Source organism: Leucoraja erinacea, chromosome 9, assembly GCF_028641065.1.
Source record: "Leucoraja erinacea ecotype New England chromosome 9, Leri_hhj_1, whole genome shotgun sequence".
NCBI classification, from domain to species: domain Eukaryota; kingdom Metazoa; phylum Chordata; class Chondrichthyes; order Rajiformes; family Rajidae; genus Leucoraja; species Leucoraja erinaceus.
The window spans coordinates 22,717,186-22,733,188 of NC_073385.1; the positions used below are offsets into that span (position 1 = coordinate 22,717,186).

A 16,003-nucleotide genomic window follows, 5' to 3' on the forward strand; every position below is an offset into this window, starting at 1 on the left:
ATAGTTCCTTATTTCCACATCAAAAACAGATGGAGCTGGAGCAAAAAAAAAAACAAACTTCTGTTATCTTTTCCATTTTGTGACCCAAATCCATAACATTTCCTTTTCAGATTCAGATTACAGATTCAATTTATAAAATTGTCCATTGTCAGTGTACAGTACAAAGAGTTTACTGACAATGACGCCAATTAAAATTGAATGCTGAAGGCTGAATCTGGAATCATGGCTGCCTCTTCACACAATCAAGGTTTCGAATAAAGGTAAAGCTGAAATTTCCTTCCATTTACAAAGTCGTGACCGAAAAAAGTAGATAGAGAAACTCAGCAAGGCAACTGGAGCAAAAAGGTGAAAGAAAGGTGGGGGGGGGGGGGGGTCTGGAGATAGAGGCTGTAGGACTACCTGAAAAAAAGCAAGGACTACCTGAAATTGGAGAAGTCAATGTTCATACTGCTGGGGTGTAAACTCCCTAAGCGAAATACGAGGTGCTGCTCCTCCAATTTATGGTGGGCCTCACTCTGGCCACGGACAGAAAGGTCGGATTCAGAATGGGAGTAGAAGTTGAAGTGCTGAGCCACCGGGAGATCAGGTTGATTATTGCGAACCGAGCAGAGGTGTTGGGTGAAGCAATTGCGAAGCCTACCCTTGGTCTCACCGATGCAGAACAGTTGCCACCTGGAGCAACGGATGCAATAGACGAGGTTGGAGGAGGTGCAGGTGAGCCTCACCTGGAAAGATGGCTTGGGTTCTTGGAGTCAAGGGGGGAGGTAAAGCGACAAGTGTAGCATTTCCTGCAGTTGCAAGGGAAAGTACCAGGGGAGGGGGTGGTTTGGGTGGGAAGGGAGTAATTGACAGGGGGTTACGGAGGGTGCGGTCTCTGCGGAAAGCCGAAAGGGGAGGAGATGGGAAGATGTGGCCAGTGGTGGGATCCCGTTGGAGGTGGTGAAAATGTTGGAGGATTATCTGTTGTATGTGACGGCTGGTGGGGTGGAAGGTGAGGACAAGGGGGACTGGCCTTGTTATGATTGGGGGGGGATGGGGAGTGAGTGCGGAGCTGCGGGATATAGAAGAGACCCTGGTGAGAGCCTCATCTATAGTCGAAGAGGGGAACCCCAGTTCCCTAAAGAATGAAGACATCTCTGATGCCCTGGTTTGGAACACCTCATCCGGGGTGCAGATGCGGAGTAGACAGAGGAATTGGAAGGAGGGGATAGAATCCTTACAGAAAGCAGGGTGCGAAGAAGTGTGTTCCAGATAGCCATGGGAGTCAGTGGGTTTGTAGTAGATGTAGTTGTAGTAAATGTAGAGCTAGGGTTAAGATTAGGGTCAGGGTCAGGGTTAGGGATTTTCCTCTCAGTGGAAAAGGGTTAGGGTCAGGATTAGGCATTTTCCTCTCAGTGGAAGAGGGCAGGGGTAGACAACCCACGGCCAACTCCAGCCCATGACCCGAAAACATCCAGCCCGCAGGCATTTTTTTTTCTGAGTACTTCCGTGACGGAGCTGGCGCTATGGGGGTGCTGAAGGCGGCCCTGGGCCGAGCTGAGCAGCAGTTGGGGGGGGGGGGGGGGAGAGGGGGTCAGTCAGTTGGGCTGTCGGCCGGGGGTGGGTGCAGTGAGCGGTCGGGCGGGTCGGCCGGGGCAGTGGGGTGCAGTGAGGGTTCGGTCGGTCGGGCTGATGGCCGGCCGGTGTTGCAGTGAGCGAGCGGCTGGACTGACGGAGCCGGCACTATGGGGGTGCTGAAGGCGGCCCGGATGGCGTTCAGGGCAGTGCTGCTCCCCACCTTGTTGACATTCGGTGCAATCGTCGCTGATGATCCAGAAGGGCATTCTGGTCAAGGTGGACGCGCTGAGCAGCCACACGTACGGAGCCCACAGCGGGTCCCAAAAGTGGCTCCAGCTCCAGCCATGGGCAGCTCTGGAAGGGGGGGGGGGGGGCGAGTTAGGGTTAGGCATTTTCCTCTCAGTGGAAGATGCATTAGCCTTCCCCCAGCCTGGCACTGCCCCAGTCCTACTCTGGCCATGACCTCCACTCTGCACACTGGCAGTCAGTGCGGTTCATTAAACTGGGGAACACACAGTATCTGCCCTCACCCATTATTTAGGCAGGTTCAGGAGCCAGTGAAACCTGGGACCTCTGCAGCAGTTCCATATTCAATGTTCCCATATACAGCTATATATTATTGAGCACAAGAGGGCACTGTTACCTTTTCTAATTAGCTTAATTAATTAGTGTGCAACTTTTTGCACTGACGAGTTATGAATTCCTTATCAATGATGTTTTATCTAAATCTGTGCCAAATTTCAAGTAGATACCAGACATGCATCACAAAAGTTAAAATCTAGAGCCCTTTTGGCACCTCGGCCCATGGCCTAAAAAACTTGGCAGGTTGAGCAGCATCTGCAGCTTAACAGGCCTGTATGTGTGATACATACAGGTAAATAGAATTGTTAAAAAGTCATGAATTAATCATATAATAAAATGTTAACCAATTAATTTATTAACAAATTAATAAATGATATACAAGCATTATTTTAACCACACACTCAATACCTGCAAACATTAGGGTCAAGCAAATCTCATTCTTTCACGCCACAATATTGCCTCTCCCCTTCAATAAACTTAGCTTTGTTAACCTCCAAAACCAAGGTCATTCCAGCCACAGCAGTCAATGAGCTGCAGTATGTAGACAGGGCTTGTGAACATGCACACTTAAAGACCGAACTCCAAGTTTTTGTTGACTTGTTCACTGAAGCATATGCAAGAAGGGGCCTTAAACTAAACTAAATGCTCATGTCTCTACCTATGTTCTTAACACCCTAGCCCTATCACCGAACAATAACATTCAAATCTGGAAGACATGGAATATTTCTCACATTTCTCAGTAAAGACAAACATTGCTGATGAAATTCAACACCATCTCACTGCATATTAATTGACTGCTCCTTGGGACTAGTACATATGAAATGTGTCCCGATATAAACTCATTTCATGTGACAAATTTAAGAACAAGTGCTAACCAATGTAACAGACATTACAATTCTGGCTTACATTTTTTATTAAAGTAGCAAATGAAGCGTTTCTCACTGAGCCTGTACACCTCCAGTGAAAATGTGTTACTGGCTATCCAGAATTACTAATTTCATTCATTATAAAGCATTGAACCTCATATGGAGAAGAATGAGTAAACCTGAAGGGAACTTCAAAAATAAAAATTGACATTCTATGTTTCTAATGATTTAACAAATTCTCAATAGACTAAGCAGCAAATAAGCCACATTGTGTTTAACTTATTATCATTAACACAGACTTCATGAATTCTGGCGGCATTTTTTCCACTTACTCAGTGTCCCAGAAGAATTTCAAAACCCAGAGAAAACACCAAATAGCTGAAAGTGTGACAACTTATGTGAAAATTGTGCCTATTTCCTGCCCAGATAATGGTGGAATGCAGAAAGCCCTTTGCTGAAATTAGACAATAGACAATAGGTGCAGGAGTAGGCCATTCGGCCCTTCGAGCCAGCACCGCCATTAAATGTGATCATGGCTGATCATCCCCATTAATTAATGTTAACTTAAATAAAATTAATTTACATTTTATACAAATACTAAAAGTGAAATAACTGCTGAATTCAATCGGTTTAACTCTTCCCATAAATGCTAACCATCAACAATGATTTGGTATGCACAGAAGTGCCAAGTGGCTGATGAAAAGCGACAGCTTTAATAATGAATGGGTTAAAATACAGTTGTTATCGTGGCAACATTTATAAAATGTACAATTATATACTGGGAGGTTTGTTAGGGCTGTATTCTACCAGTTGCCATTGCACATGTTGGTGCCAATCAGACATTTGCTACAACACTTCGCAAAACCCAATTAATCATTGCACCCTGTCCCTCCCTTCACAAAACTGGCAGTTTGCCAGAAAGTCAATCTTTTTCAAATCAATTCAATACTTTTCCGTATTCATTCAAAATTTAAAAAGTAATATGGTCAATGACCTACACTGTAGTTGATTTTCTAGTAATGTTTTATCCTTATGTCAGCTAACTACTTTTTTTACCTCGCAGACAAGATAGTAATGGCTCAAGGCTTGTCGTGTACATTCATTCCATTGACCTCCGAAATGACCTATGCAAAGACAGTCATGCATTGCACAGTGGTATAAATCTTCACAGACAAGTAAAACCTGTTCTGCTTGGCACAAAGCCCTCTAGCTGTAAAATCTACTCGCATTTATGGAGGAGGGCAAGAAGGGGCCACATTTACACAGCACATATCATTCACCATGTAGCACACTTCGCACTTAAAAAAAAACGAATTATTAATTACATAGCTTTCTCAATCCAAAGAAACAATTTAACAAATAAATACAAATTACTTGAATCTAATTAACCGCTGGGTGTTTAAACTTTCTTTTTTTTCTTTCCAATTTTTGTCTTATATATTGAAACCGTTTTTAAATTTTTTTTTTAAATGAGGTAATACTATAAAATTGAAGAATGATTTATCATTGACTGAATAGCTACCCAATTTAAATTATGCACCGGTGCACTAAATTTTTTTTTCCAGAGTATTCATTGATCTTGGAGCAAATTCTTATTCCAAAAAATAACTATTATCTACAATATTTATCTTTATTGCTCAACAAATGCTGATAATTAGACAGCCATGCCTTTTCAATTTTTTGTTTTAAATGAAGTACAAGTACACATAAACTATGTACGCACCCAGGTAGGCCCGACTCACCCCACAGGCCTCCCTGTGGAGAAGCCGGGCAGCGAGGCCTGCCTGTGCCGAAGGAGCCTCAATGGAGGCGACAATGAGAGCCTTGGCGGCGGGTGCCTCGGCAGTAGCGCAAACCTCGACGGCAACATGAGCGCCGGCAGTAGTGGGGCCTCAGTGACGGCGAGAACCTCGGTGGCGGTGGGGCCTCGCGAGCGACAATCGATAAGCGCGAGGAGGGGAGGGGGGGGGGGGGGGGAGTGGAAGACAATGAGGACCCAGCGTGGGGGGGGGGACCACCATAAAGAACAATGGAGGACCCAGCATGGGGGGGGGGCCGCCGTGAGAGACAGTGGGAGAACAAAGGGGGACCCGGTGTGGGGGAGGGCACTCTAGTTTAGAATCCTCTTCCCAGGGGATAAGTCTGTGTTCATTTGTTTGTTTGTTCATTTGTTCCGGTGAAGCAGCCAGCCAACAGTCGCTTGTCTTTTTCTTTTTGTTTTCACATTTAATTTCAAGTTTTTTTTGTGCCTTGTTGCGTGTTGTGACTATTGCCAGACTAATTCCCCTCCTTGGATGAATAAAGTTTTATCATATGTATCGTACATTTCATGTTCCTAACTTCAGGACAGCCTTATCCTGCAAAATATTCTTTAACACTAGGAAGTATGTACAGAAGTGCTCACCGCTTAGCAATTTCAACCTGAACATTTACTGTTTTATTCCCCCACTGAGAGAACCCAAGTTGAATTTAACTGCTAGCTGCTCAACAGTACAGGGGAAACAAAATAACATATCCCGTTACTTAACCATGGCATTTGTTGGCTAATGCAGTGGCAAATTTCAACTCGGTCAATACCATCTTGTCATTTTGACTGGAAGTTTAAACAGTGGAAATAAAATGAGAACTGAACTTTTAGTGTTTTAAAAACTTTTGTAAAATTCCTTTTAATTTCTAAGTAAGTTTTAATTTCTAAGCAAGATTAAATGGTTTCTTATTTTCATTTAATTTTGAAAGCTGTTTCTCGGCATTGGATTAGTGGAACAGTTGACCTGGCAGAATTTTATTGTCAGTTCATATTGTCAGAGTTTGTCAAGAACATAAACCTCAAAGTAATAATGCCAATCCAACTCACCATCACTTGAAAAATGCCGATGTAGCATCTCTGATGTACAAAATAAAGTTAACACGTCTGCTAAATAACTTATCAATGGGGTCCCATCTCTTCCCATCCCTCAGGGATATTGTGCTATTGCAGGAAAATGATGCTGAGGGATTATCTTGTTGGGTGACATAAAATACATGATATTTTCATTTTCTCCTCAAAGATGCTGCTTGACCTGTTCATTATTTTCAGCATTTTATGCTATCATTTCAGATTTCTAGCATGCGTAATATTCTGTTTATAACTCAACAAATAAAGCTTAACAAATAAAGCTCAACCAAAAGTATAGGATGTAAATATTATAAACATGGCTTATCGACCTGACAGATGGAATTCAGTGATTCTCATAATCCCCTCCATACCCTACCCGTCTTGGGAATCTTGTTTGTCCACTGAAGGCAAGGAATGTGTCTGACCTGGTCCAATCCCAGAACCATTTCCCTCTCAGAGCAACAAAACGTTGCAACTCTGCTGAACTGGTGATTGACAAACAGTAGGAAAGATGAATGCGGTGTGGGAGGAGGGAGAGGAAGGGTCATCAGAGGGATAAGGGAATGAGAGGAAGTAGAAGGAGAGAATAGAGGGATTGAAAAATAGAATGGGAAATAATGGACTGGTTATAAAAATAAGAGAAAGGGGAGCATTAAAGTAAAATCTTACGATACACTAAAAGGTGTGGGGAAAACAAAAACATTGTCATCTCACTCTCTTGCTTCCTTACTACATCCTGGACTAACCTATTCAGTTCAGCTCGTTGTATGGGGACCTATGAGTCTTCCTCTATATTACATGGAGATACATAGCCACATCTAAACTTAAAATACCATTTCCCCTCCCACAGTATTTCTGTAAAGAACTGCCCGTCCTTAATTTGGTGACTTCCCATGTTTGAAAACATAGAAACATAGAAAATAGGCGCAGGAGCAGGCCATTTGGCCCTTCGAGCCTGCACCGCCATTCAATATGATCATGGATGATCATCCAACTCAGTATCCTGTACCTGCCTTCTCTCCATACCATCTGATCCCTTTAGTCACAAGGGCCACATCTAACTCCCTTTTAAATATAGCCAATGAACTGGCCTCGACTACCTTCTGTAGCAGAGAATTCCAGAGATTCACCACTCTGTTTTCCTCATCTCGGTCCTGAAAGAATTCCCCCTCATCCTTAAAATGTGACCCCTTGTTCTGGACATCCCCAACATCGGGAACAATCTTCCTGCATCTAGCCTGTCGTAAGTTTGTAAGTTTCTATAAGATCCCCACTCAATCTTCTAAATTCTAGCGAGTACAAGCCGAATCTATCCAGTCTTTCTTCATATGAAAGTCCTGCCATCCCAGGAATCAGTCTGGTGAATTCCTCACATTGCACCAGTACAGATCAACGCTGTCAGAGAATGAAGCAGCACCAAGAATGACTTGCCAACCAAATATCTGTAGAAAAGTTACGAACAAATTAGACTAATTATTGACGATAATATTCATGATTTGCTTGTGAATCTGCTTTGTTGCACAAGTAACTGATGAAGATTATCCATTTCTGACCAGTACTGCAACTTCTCCGCAGATGTTTAACCTACCAGTGTTTTTCTTGAATTAACTTCTCCAGAGTTTTAAAATTATTGATCAACCTAAGCCCAAGCACTTTTACAGGATCATAAGTGACAACCAAATACAGGTACCGCACGTTTTACACCGGGGTTAATTCTTGAAAAGCAGCACCTAATTCGAAAACAATTCTAAATAAATAAATTATATCATAACATGCGCAGCCAAGTTTTGGTATAAATTTGAGTGCATTATTTCAATAATAGAGCACATAAATTTGGTTTTGGTATTAATTACACAAGTGCATTATTTCAAAAATGCATAAATCAAACATTCGTAAAATGAGAGGTGCCTGTACATTTAACAGGTCCATTTTAAAATGATATTTCAATGTTGAGCATATCAGGGGCCAAGTATTAAATATTCATTGTTCCCACTCCCACATTACATCTTACCAAATAGGGACAAATCAAAAGTGGTGCCTATACAATGTGGAGCAGAGGCGCTACAGCTTTACTATATTTTCAAGATATGAACTTGACAAACTGGAAAGCAATATTGTAGAATGGTAAGTTGGTTTTCATGACCTTCTTAGCTTGTTGTGAAATATTTAACGTTTTTAAGTATAATGTCATTCCAAATCATAACCCATGTCGATGTCAAATCTTGTAATGCGCTCTTAGTTTCTATTACTTGATTGATCTTTCATGCATGTCAAGATCTATTAAAGATATTAGGACCTGATCAAATGTATTGGCAGACATTGTGGGGAGCTAGGAATCAAATTGTGCAGCCCCAGTTAAGATAGTTTCATCAATAACCACAAGTGAGGTGCCAGAAAGGATCTAAATGCATTTGGAAAGGCAAGGACTGATTAGTGACTAATCATGTCTCATGAATTTGATCGAGGTTTTTTTTTTGAGAGGTCACCAAGAAGCTTAGTGAAGGCAATGCAGTGTCAACATGGGCTTTAGCAAGGCCTTTGACAAGGTACCCCGGTAGGATGGCCTGGATGGTTAGATCACATGTGATCCAAGGTGAGCTAGCCATTTGGATACAAAAATGGCTTCATGGTAGGAGATAGGGGTGGTAGTAGAGGGTTAGTTTTGAGATTGGAGACCTGTACCAAGTGGTGTGCCACAAGGATTGGTGCTGGATCCACTTTGCTTATTAATTATGTTAACAATTTGGAAGAGAATTTACAGAGTAATTAATGTTTGTTGATAACAATGAAGAAGATTATCCAAAATTACAAGGGATTTTGATCAACTAGGGCCTAGGCCAATGGGTAGAGGAATGTCAGATGAAGTTCCATTAAAAATAATACAATTATGTATTATTATGTATGAATAATACAATAATGTATTTTGGTAAGACAAACCCAGGCAGAGCATCCACAGTAAATGGTAGGTCCTGGGGAGTGTTGCAGAACAGAGGGACTTTGGGTGCAGGTATATAGTTGCATGAAAATGGTAATAGGGTGCTAGCCATCATTGGTCAGGGTACAGACACTCCCCAACTTACATAAAGATTAGATTCTGTAAACCCTTACGCAAGTCAGGTTTTACACGTCGGAATCACCTTAAAACTAGGTAGAAACAAAGAACTGTAGATGCTGGTTAATAAGCAAAGGACACAAAGTGCTGGAGTCACTCAGCAATCAGTCTAAAGAAGGGTCCTGACCCAAAACATCCGTGCACTCCAGAGATACTGCCTGACACGCTGAGTTACTCCAGCACCTTGTGTCATTTCACCTTAAAACTCCATGTCGATGGTGCAGGAACGCACCAGTGAGCCCTTCTTCAGCAGCTGGTGCACCTTCTGAAGATGTAGGCCAGGTGTTGCTCTCCACCACTTTCTTCATTCTCACTCGCCTTCCTAATGTTGCACTGATAGTGGCCGAAATTGGAAGAGCAATGCTTTTATATCTATGAAATAGAAGGAAAGCCGTCCCCTCCTTGCAGTAATATGTCATTCTGTAAAAGGGACCACCTAGTGTGAATTGTTTAGGTAAGTCCAAGTTTATGTAAGTCACCTACTATGTAATTCGAGGAGTGCCTGTATTAGATACAGGAATTGTAGAGGCCACCTTGGGGATACTGTGCACAGATATGGTTGTTCAGCTATTGGAAGGATGTCATTAAACATTAAGAGTGCAAAAAAGATTTAGAAGGATGTTGATGGATATGAAGGGTTGCATTTATAAGGAGAGGCTGGATAGACTCGGTCTTTTAACATGGAGAGTGTCAAGCAACTATACCAGCATGCTTCAAAGTGTTTTCCATCACTGTTAAACAATAGCACTGATGTCCCTGTTTATCTCAGAATGGCCTGATGGAAACAGAAGCTTTAACAGTAAATTGGAACGGTTTATTACTGTCACGTGTACCAAGATACAGTGAAATGCTCTGTTTGTGTGCTATCCAGTCATATTGTTCTATACATGAATACAATTAAGCCATACACAAACACAACAGTCAGTGCAAGAGAAAACTACAAGAGTAGCTGAATATAGTGTTCAAGCAATTATACCATTACAATTATAAAGAAGTTTAAGGTTAGAAGATTGGGACGTTATGAGGACTATTCAGCAATCTGGTAGCATTGTCACTAATTTAGAAAATGCTCATACTGCGAATTTCACTGTGGCTCCCAGATGGCTCCATTCAGTTGGGGCAATTCGCAGCATGACCATTTTCTGTTGGTAACAATCATAACTTATTTTCTAAAAAATAAATGAAAATATCAGAACCATTCCATCGAATAGGTAAATAGATTAAAATTGATGTCCAATAATCACTCATTTAATTGCAAATGCAAAAACAGAAGCTTTAAATTATTTGAAAAGTTAAGAATGGATGCATCTACTGATGTATAGTATCATGTAGAATATTCATTTAGACTGCCAATATCACATCCAATTGTGAGTTAAAAGGGAAGAAACAGTTATTTGGCATTGTTAAGGATGTAGAGGGTTATTGTATCTCAAAATTTTAGCCTATGTTGGCAACAAGTAGAGAACTCATAATTTGGAAATTAGACTCAAGGGACTAGAATATGACAGCTGCACAAAATGGGGAATAGTCAGATATGTAAAGCAGATAAGTAGATGTCTGAATATGCAATTGGTTGTGCATGGAGATAGTGAAACTGAGCAACTGAAATGAAATTGATCTATTCCATTATCGTTTCCCACTTTTCCTTTAAAATTATGAGTCCACAATTTGACAATCACAAAATATTAAATCCATGTATAATCATGCATCTCTGTTCAATGGCTCAGAAGATCTCTACTCAAAGACTGAAACCATGTGTTTCGACATTTTAAAATGTCTCCACTGACCTCAAACTGACTCAACCAGATGGACACCGTTTGAACAGAGGTTCCACTGGCCTTAAGTATTCTGCAGGCCCTTCAACAATAAATGTAATTGCTTAAAGATGGAACCCTGAACAACTCAAACTGTTAAATTGTAAAATAAGGATCTAGCTATTATGTAAACTTCTAATCTATGAGGTTCATTTCACATGAATAGAATAACCACAGATTATCAATTTGAAGAACCTATTTCCACAATCTCCAAACTTTTGATAATGTCAAATATTTTTTTCCCTTTAACAAAAAATAGATTATATGTTATGGTTATAGTAACTGCATTACAACTACATACTGTAACTCTTTCAGGAATGCCAGATTGTAACAACACCTATGAAAATCATGAAACATACTTTACCTGGAAGAAAAATAATAATCCTCCTTTATTCCCCATTTAGTAGCTTCATTATCCTGAAAGAGCTTGACAAATCACAACTAAAAGGACAACAGGGAAGGGAAATAAAGCTAAATTTTACTGATGTCTACATCAATATGTCTAACTTGGTAGGTAGCAAGTGACCAACTAAGACACAATATTTAAAGATACCCTTAATTCCAACGTTAGATATGATGGTTTGACATTAGAGCAAAAAAAAAATCCCTGAACAGCAAACCACATCAATAAGGATTCATATGCACAATTCTCCAATATTACCATATTTTCCATTTTATAGAAGTGGAAACAGAATTCATAGTGTGGAAAAAACACATGTCCTACTTCCTGACTGAACCAGTTTAAATACTGTGCACATATCAAGTTGCCATTAATGTAATGCTTTACTTTTGAAGTTTAAAATTAATTCTATTCAGCTGTACGTATTGTCGCCTCAAACCAGAAAATCAAAGTTAGGATTCATAAGCCAAGTCCCATATAACATTTTGAAAAGCCATTAGTTGCATTGTATTTATATACAGCATACTATATCCGAAGTATATAATCTCTTACCATTTTGATGCCAGTTGAGAATGTGACAGATTTAACTTTCCGTTGTGTTTCTAATTGCGTTTCCAATTGCACAACCCGGTCCTTGTGCTGAGCCAAGAGCATACTTGCGGGCAGCTGGGAACTCTCCTACCACAAACATTAATGACAGATTAGTCTCTTCAACCCTTAAAGCCTAGTATTCAAGAATCAAAATCCTGAAAGCTTATTTTTTTCATAAACTCAATTTGTGACCGATCAAAGTCAATGAAACTGCATGGGTCACAGATTGAGCATAATATTAATTTCATTCAGTATTACATGGTTTAACATAGAAACATAGAAATTAGGTGCAGGAGTAGGCCATTCGGCCCTTCGAGCCTGCACCGCCATTCAATATGATCATGGCTGATCATCCAACTCAGTATCCCGTACCTGCCTTCTCTCCATACCCCCTGATCCCCTTAGCCACAAGGGCCACATCTAACTCCCTCTTAAATATAGCCAATGAACTGGCCTCAACTACCCTCTGTGGCAGAGAGTTCCAGAGATTCACCACTCTCTGTGTGAAAAAAGTTCTTCTCATCTCGGTTTTAAAGGATTTCCCCCTTATCCTTAAGCTGTGGCCCTTTGTCCTGGACTTCCCTAACATCGGGAACAATCTTCCTGCATCTAGCCTGTCCAACCCCTTAAGAATTTTGTAAGTTTCTATAAGATCCCTCTCAATCTCCTAAATTCTAGAGAGTATAAACCAAGTCTATCCAGTCTTTCTTCATAAGACAGTCCTGACATCCCAGGAATCAGTCTGGTGAACCGTCTCTGCACTCCCTCTATGGCAATAATGTCCTTCCTCAGATTTGGAGACCAAAACTGTACGCAATATTCCAGGTGTGGTCTCACCAAGACCCTGTACAACTGCAGTAGAACCTCCCTGCTCCTATACTCAAATCCTTTTGTAATGAAAGCTAACATACCATTCGCTTTCTTTACTGCCTGCTGCACCTGCATGCCTACCTTCAATGACTGGTGTACCATGACACCCAGGTCTCGCTGCATCTCCCCCTTTCCCAATCGGCCAACATTTAGATAATAGTCTGCTTTCCCGTTTTGCCACCAAAATGGATAACCTCACATTTATCCACATTATACTGCAATGTGTTTTCTCATTTAGACAAGAAATATCTCTTTAATTATTTTCCTTATGAGCATTTCAAGAGGAGACAAGAGGTGCACAGTTTTCAGTTCTCTGTATGTGATTAATGTTATTTTAGAGAGATCTATTTCAGTCAAGTTTACAAAAGGATGTTTAATAGATATTTACTGATGTATCTTTTTCAATTTCACATTGTTGTCTGCTTTTTAGAGGTCTAACATCCTCCATTTTTTCCTATCACTGTCCTTTTAATTTTATATTCAATATATTTAATTATAAAGAATATATTTATTCTGTGCTTTTTAATAATATCTTGCAACTTAAACTTATGATCATTCAACTCATGCTATCTTGCAGAGGAGCAATAGCTACTTATTCCCCCTCTCCTTAAGTTCTCATATGCTTTCCAACTTATTCTCTCGCATGAAAATCTATCAACTTTCTGATTCTTTTTTACATTAATCTACAGTAAGGGGTGATTTACAGTAACCAATTAAAACCTCCAGGAACATGTTTAGGACATGTGAGAGAATAATCAAAGAGGTGCAGGACTGATGTCCAACCGGCTGTACAAACCGTGTCAAAGATATTTACAGACTGGTGAGTTTAGAGGAATAACACAAAAATTTGTCTTTGAATATACAAGGAGAATTACCAACCGTAAATGTTCAGCTCTTTTGCAACTTTCTATTTTTTGAGTCCTCTATTATCTTAAGAGACTATTGCTAAAAATACAAAATTATGGGATTGGGGGTAATATATTAGCATGGGTAGAGGATTGGCTAACAAATAGGAAGCAGAGAGTGGGGATAAATGGTTCATACTCGGGATGGCAACCGGTAACTAGCGGGGTTCCGCAAGGGTCGGTGCTGGGACCCCAGTTGTTCACAATTTATATAAATGATTTGGAGGAGGGAACCAAGTGTAATATATCAAAATTTGCGGACGATACAAAAATGGGAGGAAAAGTAGGGGATGAGGAGGATAGGAAGAGTCTGCAAAAGGATATAGATAAGCTAGGTGAGTGGGCAACAACTTGGCAGATGAAATTTAATACTAATAAATGTGAAGTCATTCACTTTGGGAAAAAAAATGATAGGGCAAGTTATTTTCTAAATGAGGAGGAGCTGCGTTGTAATGCAACGCAAAGGGATCTAGGGGTATTAGTACATGAATCACTGAAAGTTAGTATGTAGGTGCAGCAAGCAATCAGGAAGGCCAATGGAGTTTTGGCCTTTATTGCTAGGGGGATTGAGTATAAAAACACGGAGGTCTTGCTGCAGCTGTACACAGTATTAGTGAGACCACATTTGGAATACTGTGTACAGTTCTGGGGTCCATACTTAAGAAAGGATGTACTAGCCCTGGAGGCAGTGCAGCGAAGGTTTACAAGATTAATTCCTGCAATGAGGGGATTGTCATATGAGGAAAGGCCAAGTAGGCTGGAACTCTACTCTTTGGAGTTTAGAAGAATGAGAATTGAAACATATAAGATCGTGAGGGGCCTTGATCGGGGGGATGCACCGAGGATGTTCCCAATGATCGGGGAAACTAGAACTAGGGGACATAGTTGCAGAATAAGGGGGGGCTCTTTTAAAACTGAGATGAGGAAGAACTTCTTCACCCAGAGGGTGGTTAATTTATGGAATTCACTGCCCCAGGGAGCAGTGGAAGCAGAAACTTTAAATATATTTAAGACTAAAATAGATGGTTTTTTAGCTGCCAAGGGGATAAGGGGCTACGGGGAGAGGGCAGGGATATGGACCTAGGTATGGTTAGTATAGTAAGACCTGAGTGATCTCCTGGACAAGTGTCGATCGCCTAGATTGGGGTCGGAGAGGAATTTCCCGGATTTTTTTCCCGAATTGGACCTGGGTTTTTATCCGGTTTTTTGCCTCCCCCAGGAGATCACGAGGTTCTTGGGGTGGAGAGGGGTGATAGCGGTATAAAGGGGAGGGTAGTGTCTTGTGTTCTGTGTCTTGTGTCTACTGTTTGTGGGTAAGTGTGTCTGTTTAGTGTTCAGCCATGAGCGAATGGCGGTGCGGGCTCGATGGACCTGGTGGTCTGCTCTCGCACCTACTTTCTATGTTTCTATGTATCTTCTAAGTAGAGTTCAGATCCACACTTACCAGATCATCAATGAGGGCTTGTTTATTCTTTTTTTTTGCTAACTGCTGCATTTGCTCTTCCTGCAATAAAAGCATTCGTCTTCGATCATTCTCTTGCTTTTCAAATTCTAAAGTCTCCTCCAAGTCTTCTTGCTCCCGGGTCTAAAATAGAAAACAGTTGTATTTGCTGAAACACAGAGATTTGATTTTACTGAAGACTACCAGATGCATCGCTCATGCATCCCTAATTATAGTGTCTGGGTGTTTTTAAGGTATGACATTGGCTTCCAAATCAAATGGCCATGTTACAGAAACTTAACATTAATGAGCACTGGCATTTCTTGGGAAAGTTTAACAGGCAAAGACAAATTCTTGGAGTGGTGTGTGATCGCAAAATGTCAATATGTTAAAAAAAAATATGGGAGGTGCTCGGTCAATCCTCATATCGAGAAACACAAAACTGATTGGAGTTCCAATAACTACAGGCAGTTGCAGGCAATTTAAGAGAAAGTGAGCCGTACAAATCTCTTCAAGACAATTCCTGACCCATCCTAAATGCACAAATCACTATTGCCAAAGTTATCCAGGAAATTCTATGATTGCCATGGAATATCCATCTTCTACACTGTAGGTTTCAGAACTGAAACCCTAACTCGCATCTGTGATTACTTATAAAACTCATTGTGCCTTCCAAACTCTATTTTACAAACTACCCAACTTAGGGATGCCCGACACTTGTATCTCTCCCCCTCACATCCACAAAATTTGTATCTCTTTATATGCTCCTTCTCCTCATTAAAGTTTACCTGTGCATATTTTCAATTTGAAATCCTATATAACTTTCCTACTTTAGAAACACCTTCTAACAACCTTCTTACATGTAGCCTTGTCTCTTCCACCTTCAATTTACTACAAAGTCCTGTCTCTTTCCACTTCTTCATATTTCAAAAGCCTTCAATCGTCTTACCCTCTCTGATCTTTTTTACGTCTAGCATTTCTGCCTTCAGA

General features: G+C 40.7%; 1 protein-coding gene across 1 annotated transcript in view; it reads right to left on the reverse strand.

Moving 5' to 3' along the window:
* mnat1 (MNAT1 component of CDK activating kinase) overlaps window positions 1-16,003 on the reverse strand; it is a 105,116-nt gene that overhangs the window by 47,336 nt on the left and 41,777 nt on the right. The window contains exons 5-6 of the mRNA XM_055640319.1: window positions 15,017-15,157; window positions 11,759-11,884 (exon numbers count right to left, since the gene is read on the reverse strand). Coding sequence (XP_055496294.1) covers window positions 11,759-11,884; window positions 15,017-15,157 — 267 coding nt within the window. The remainder of the gene's footprint in view (window positions 1-11,758; window positions 11,885-15,016; window positions 15,158-16,003) is intronic.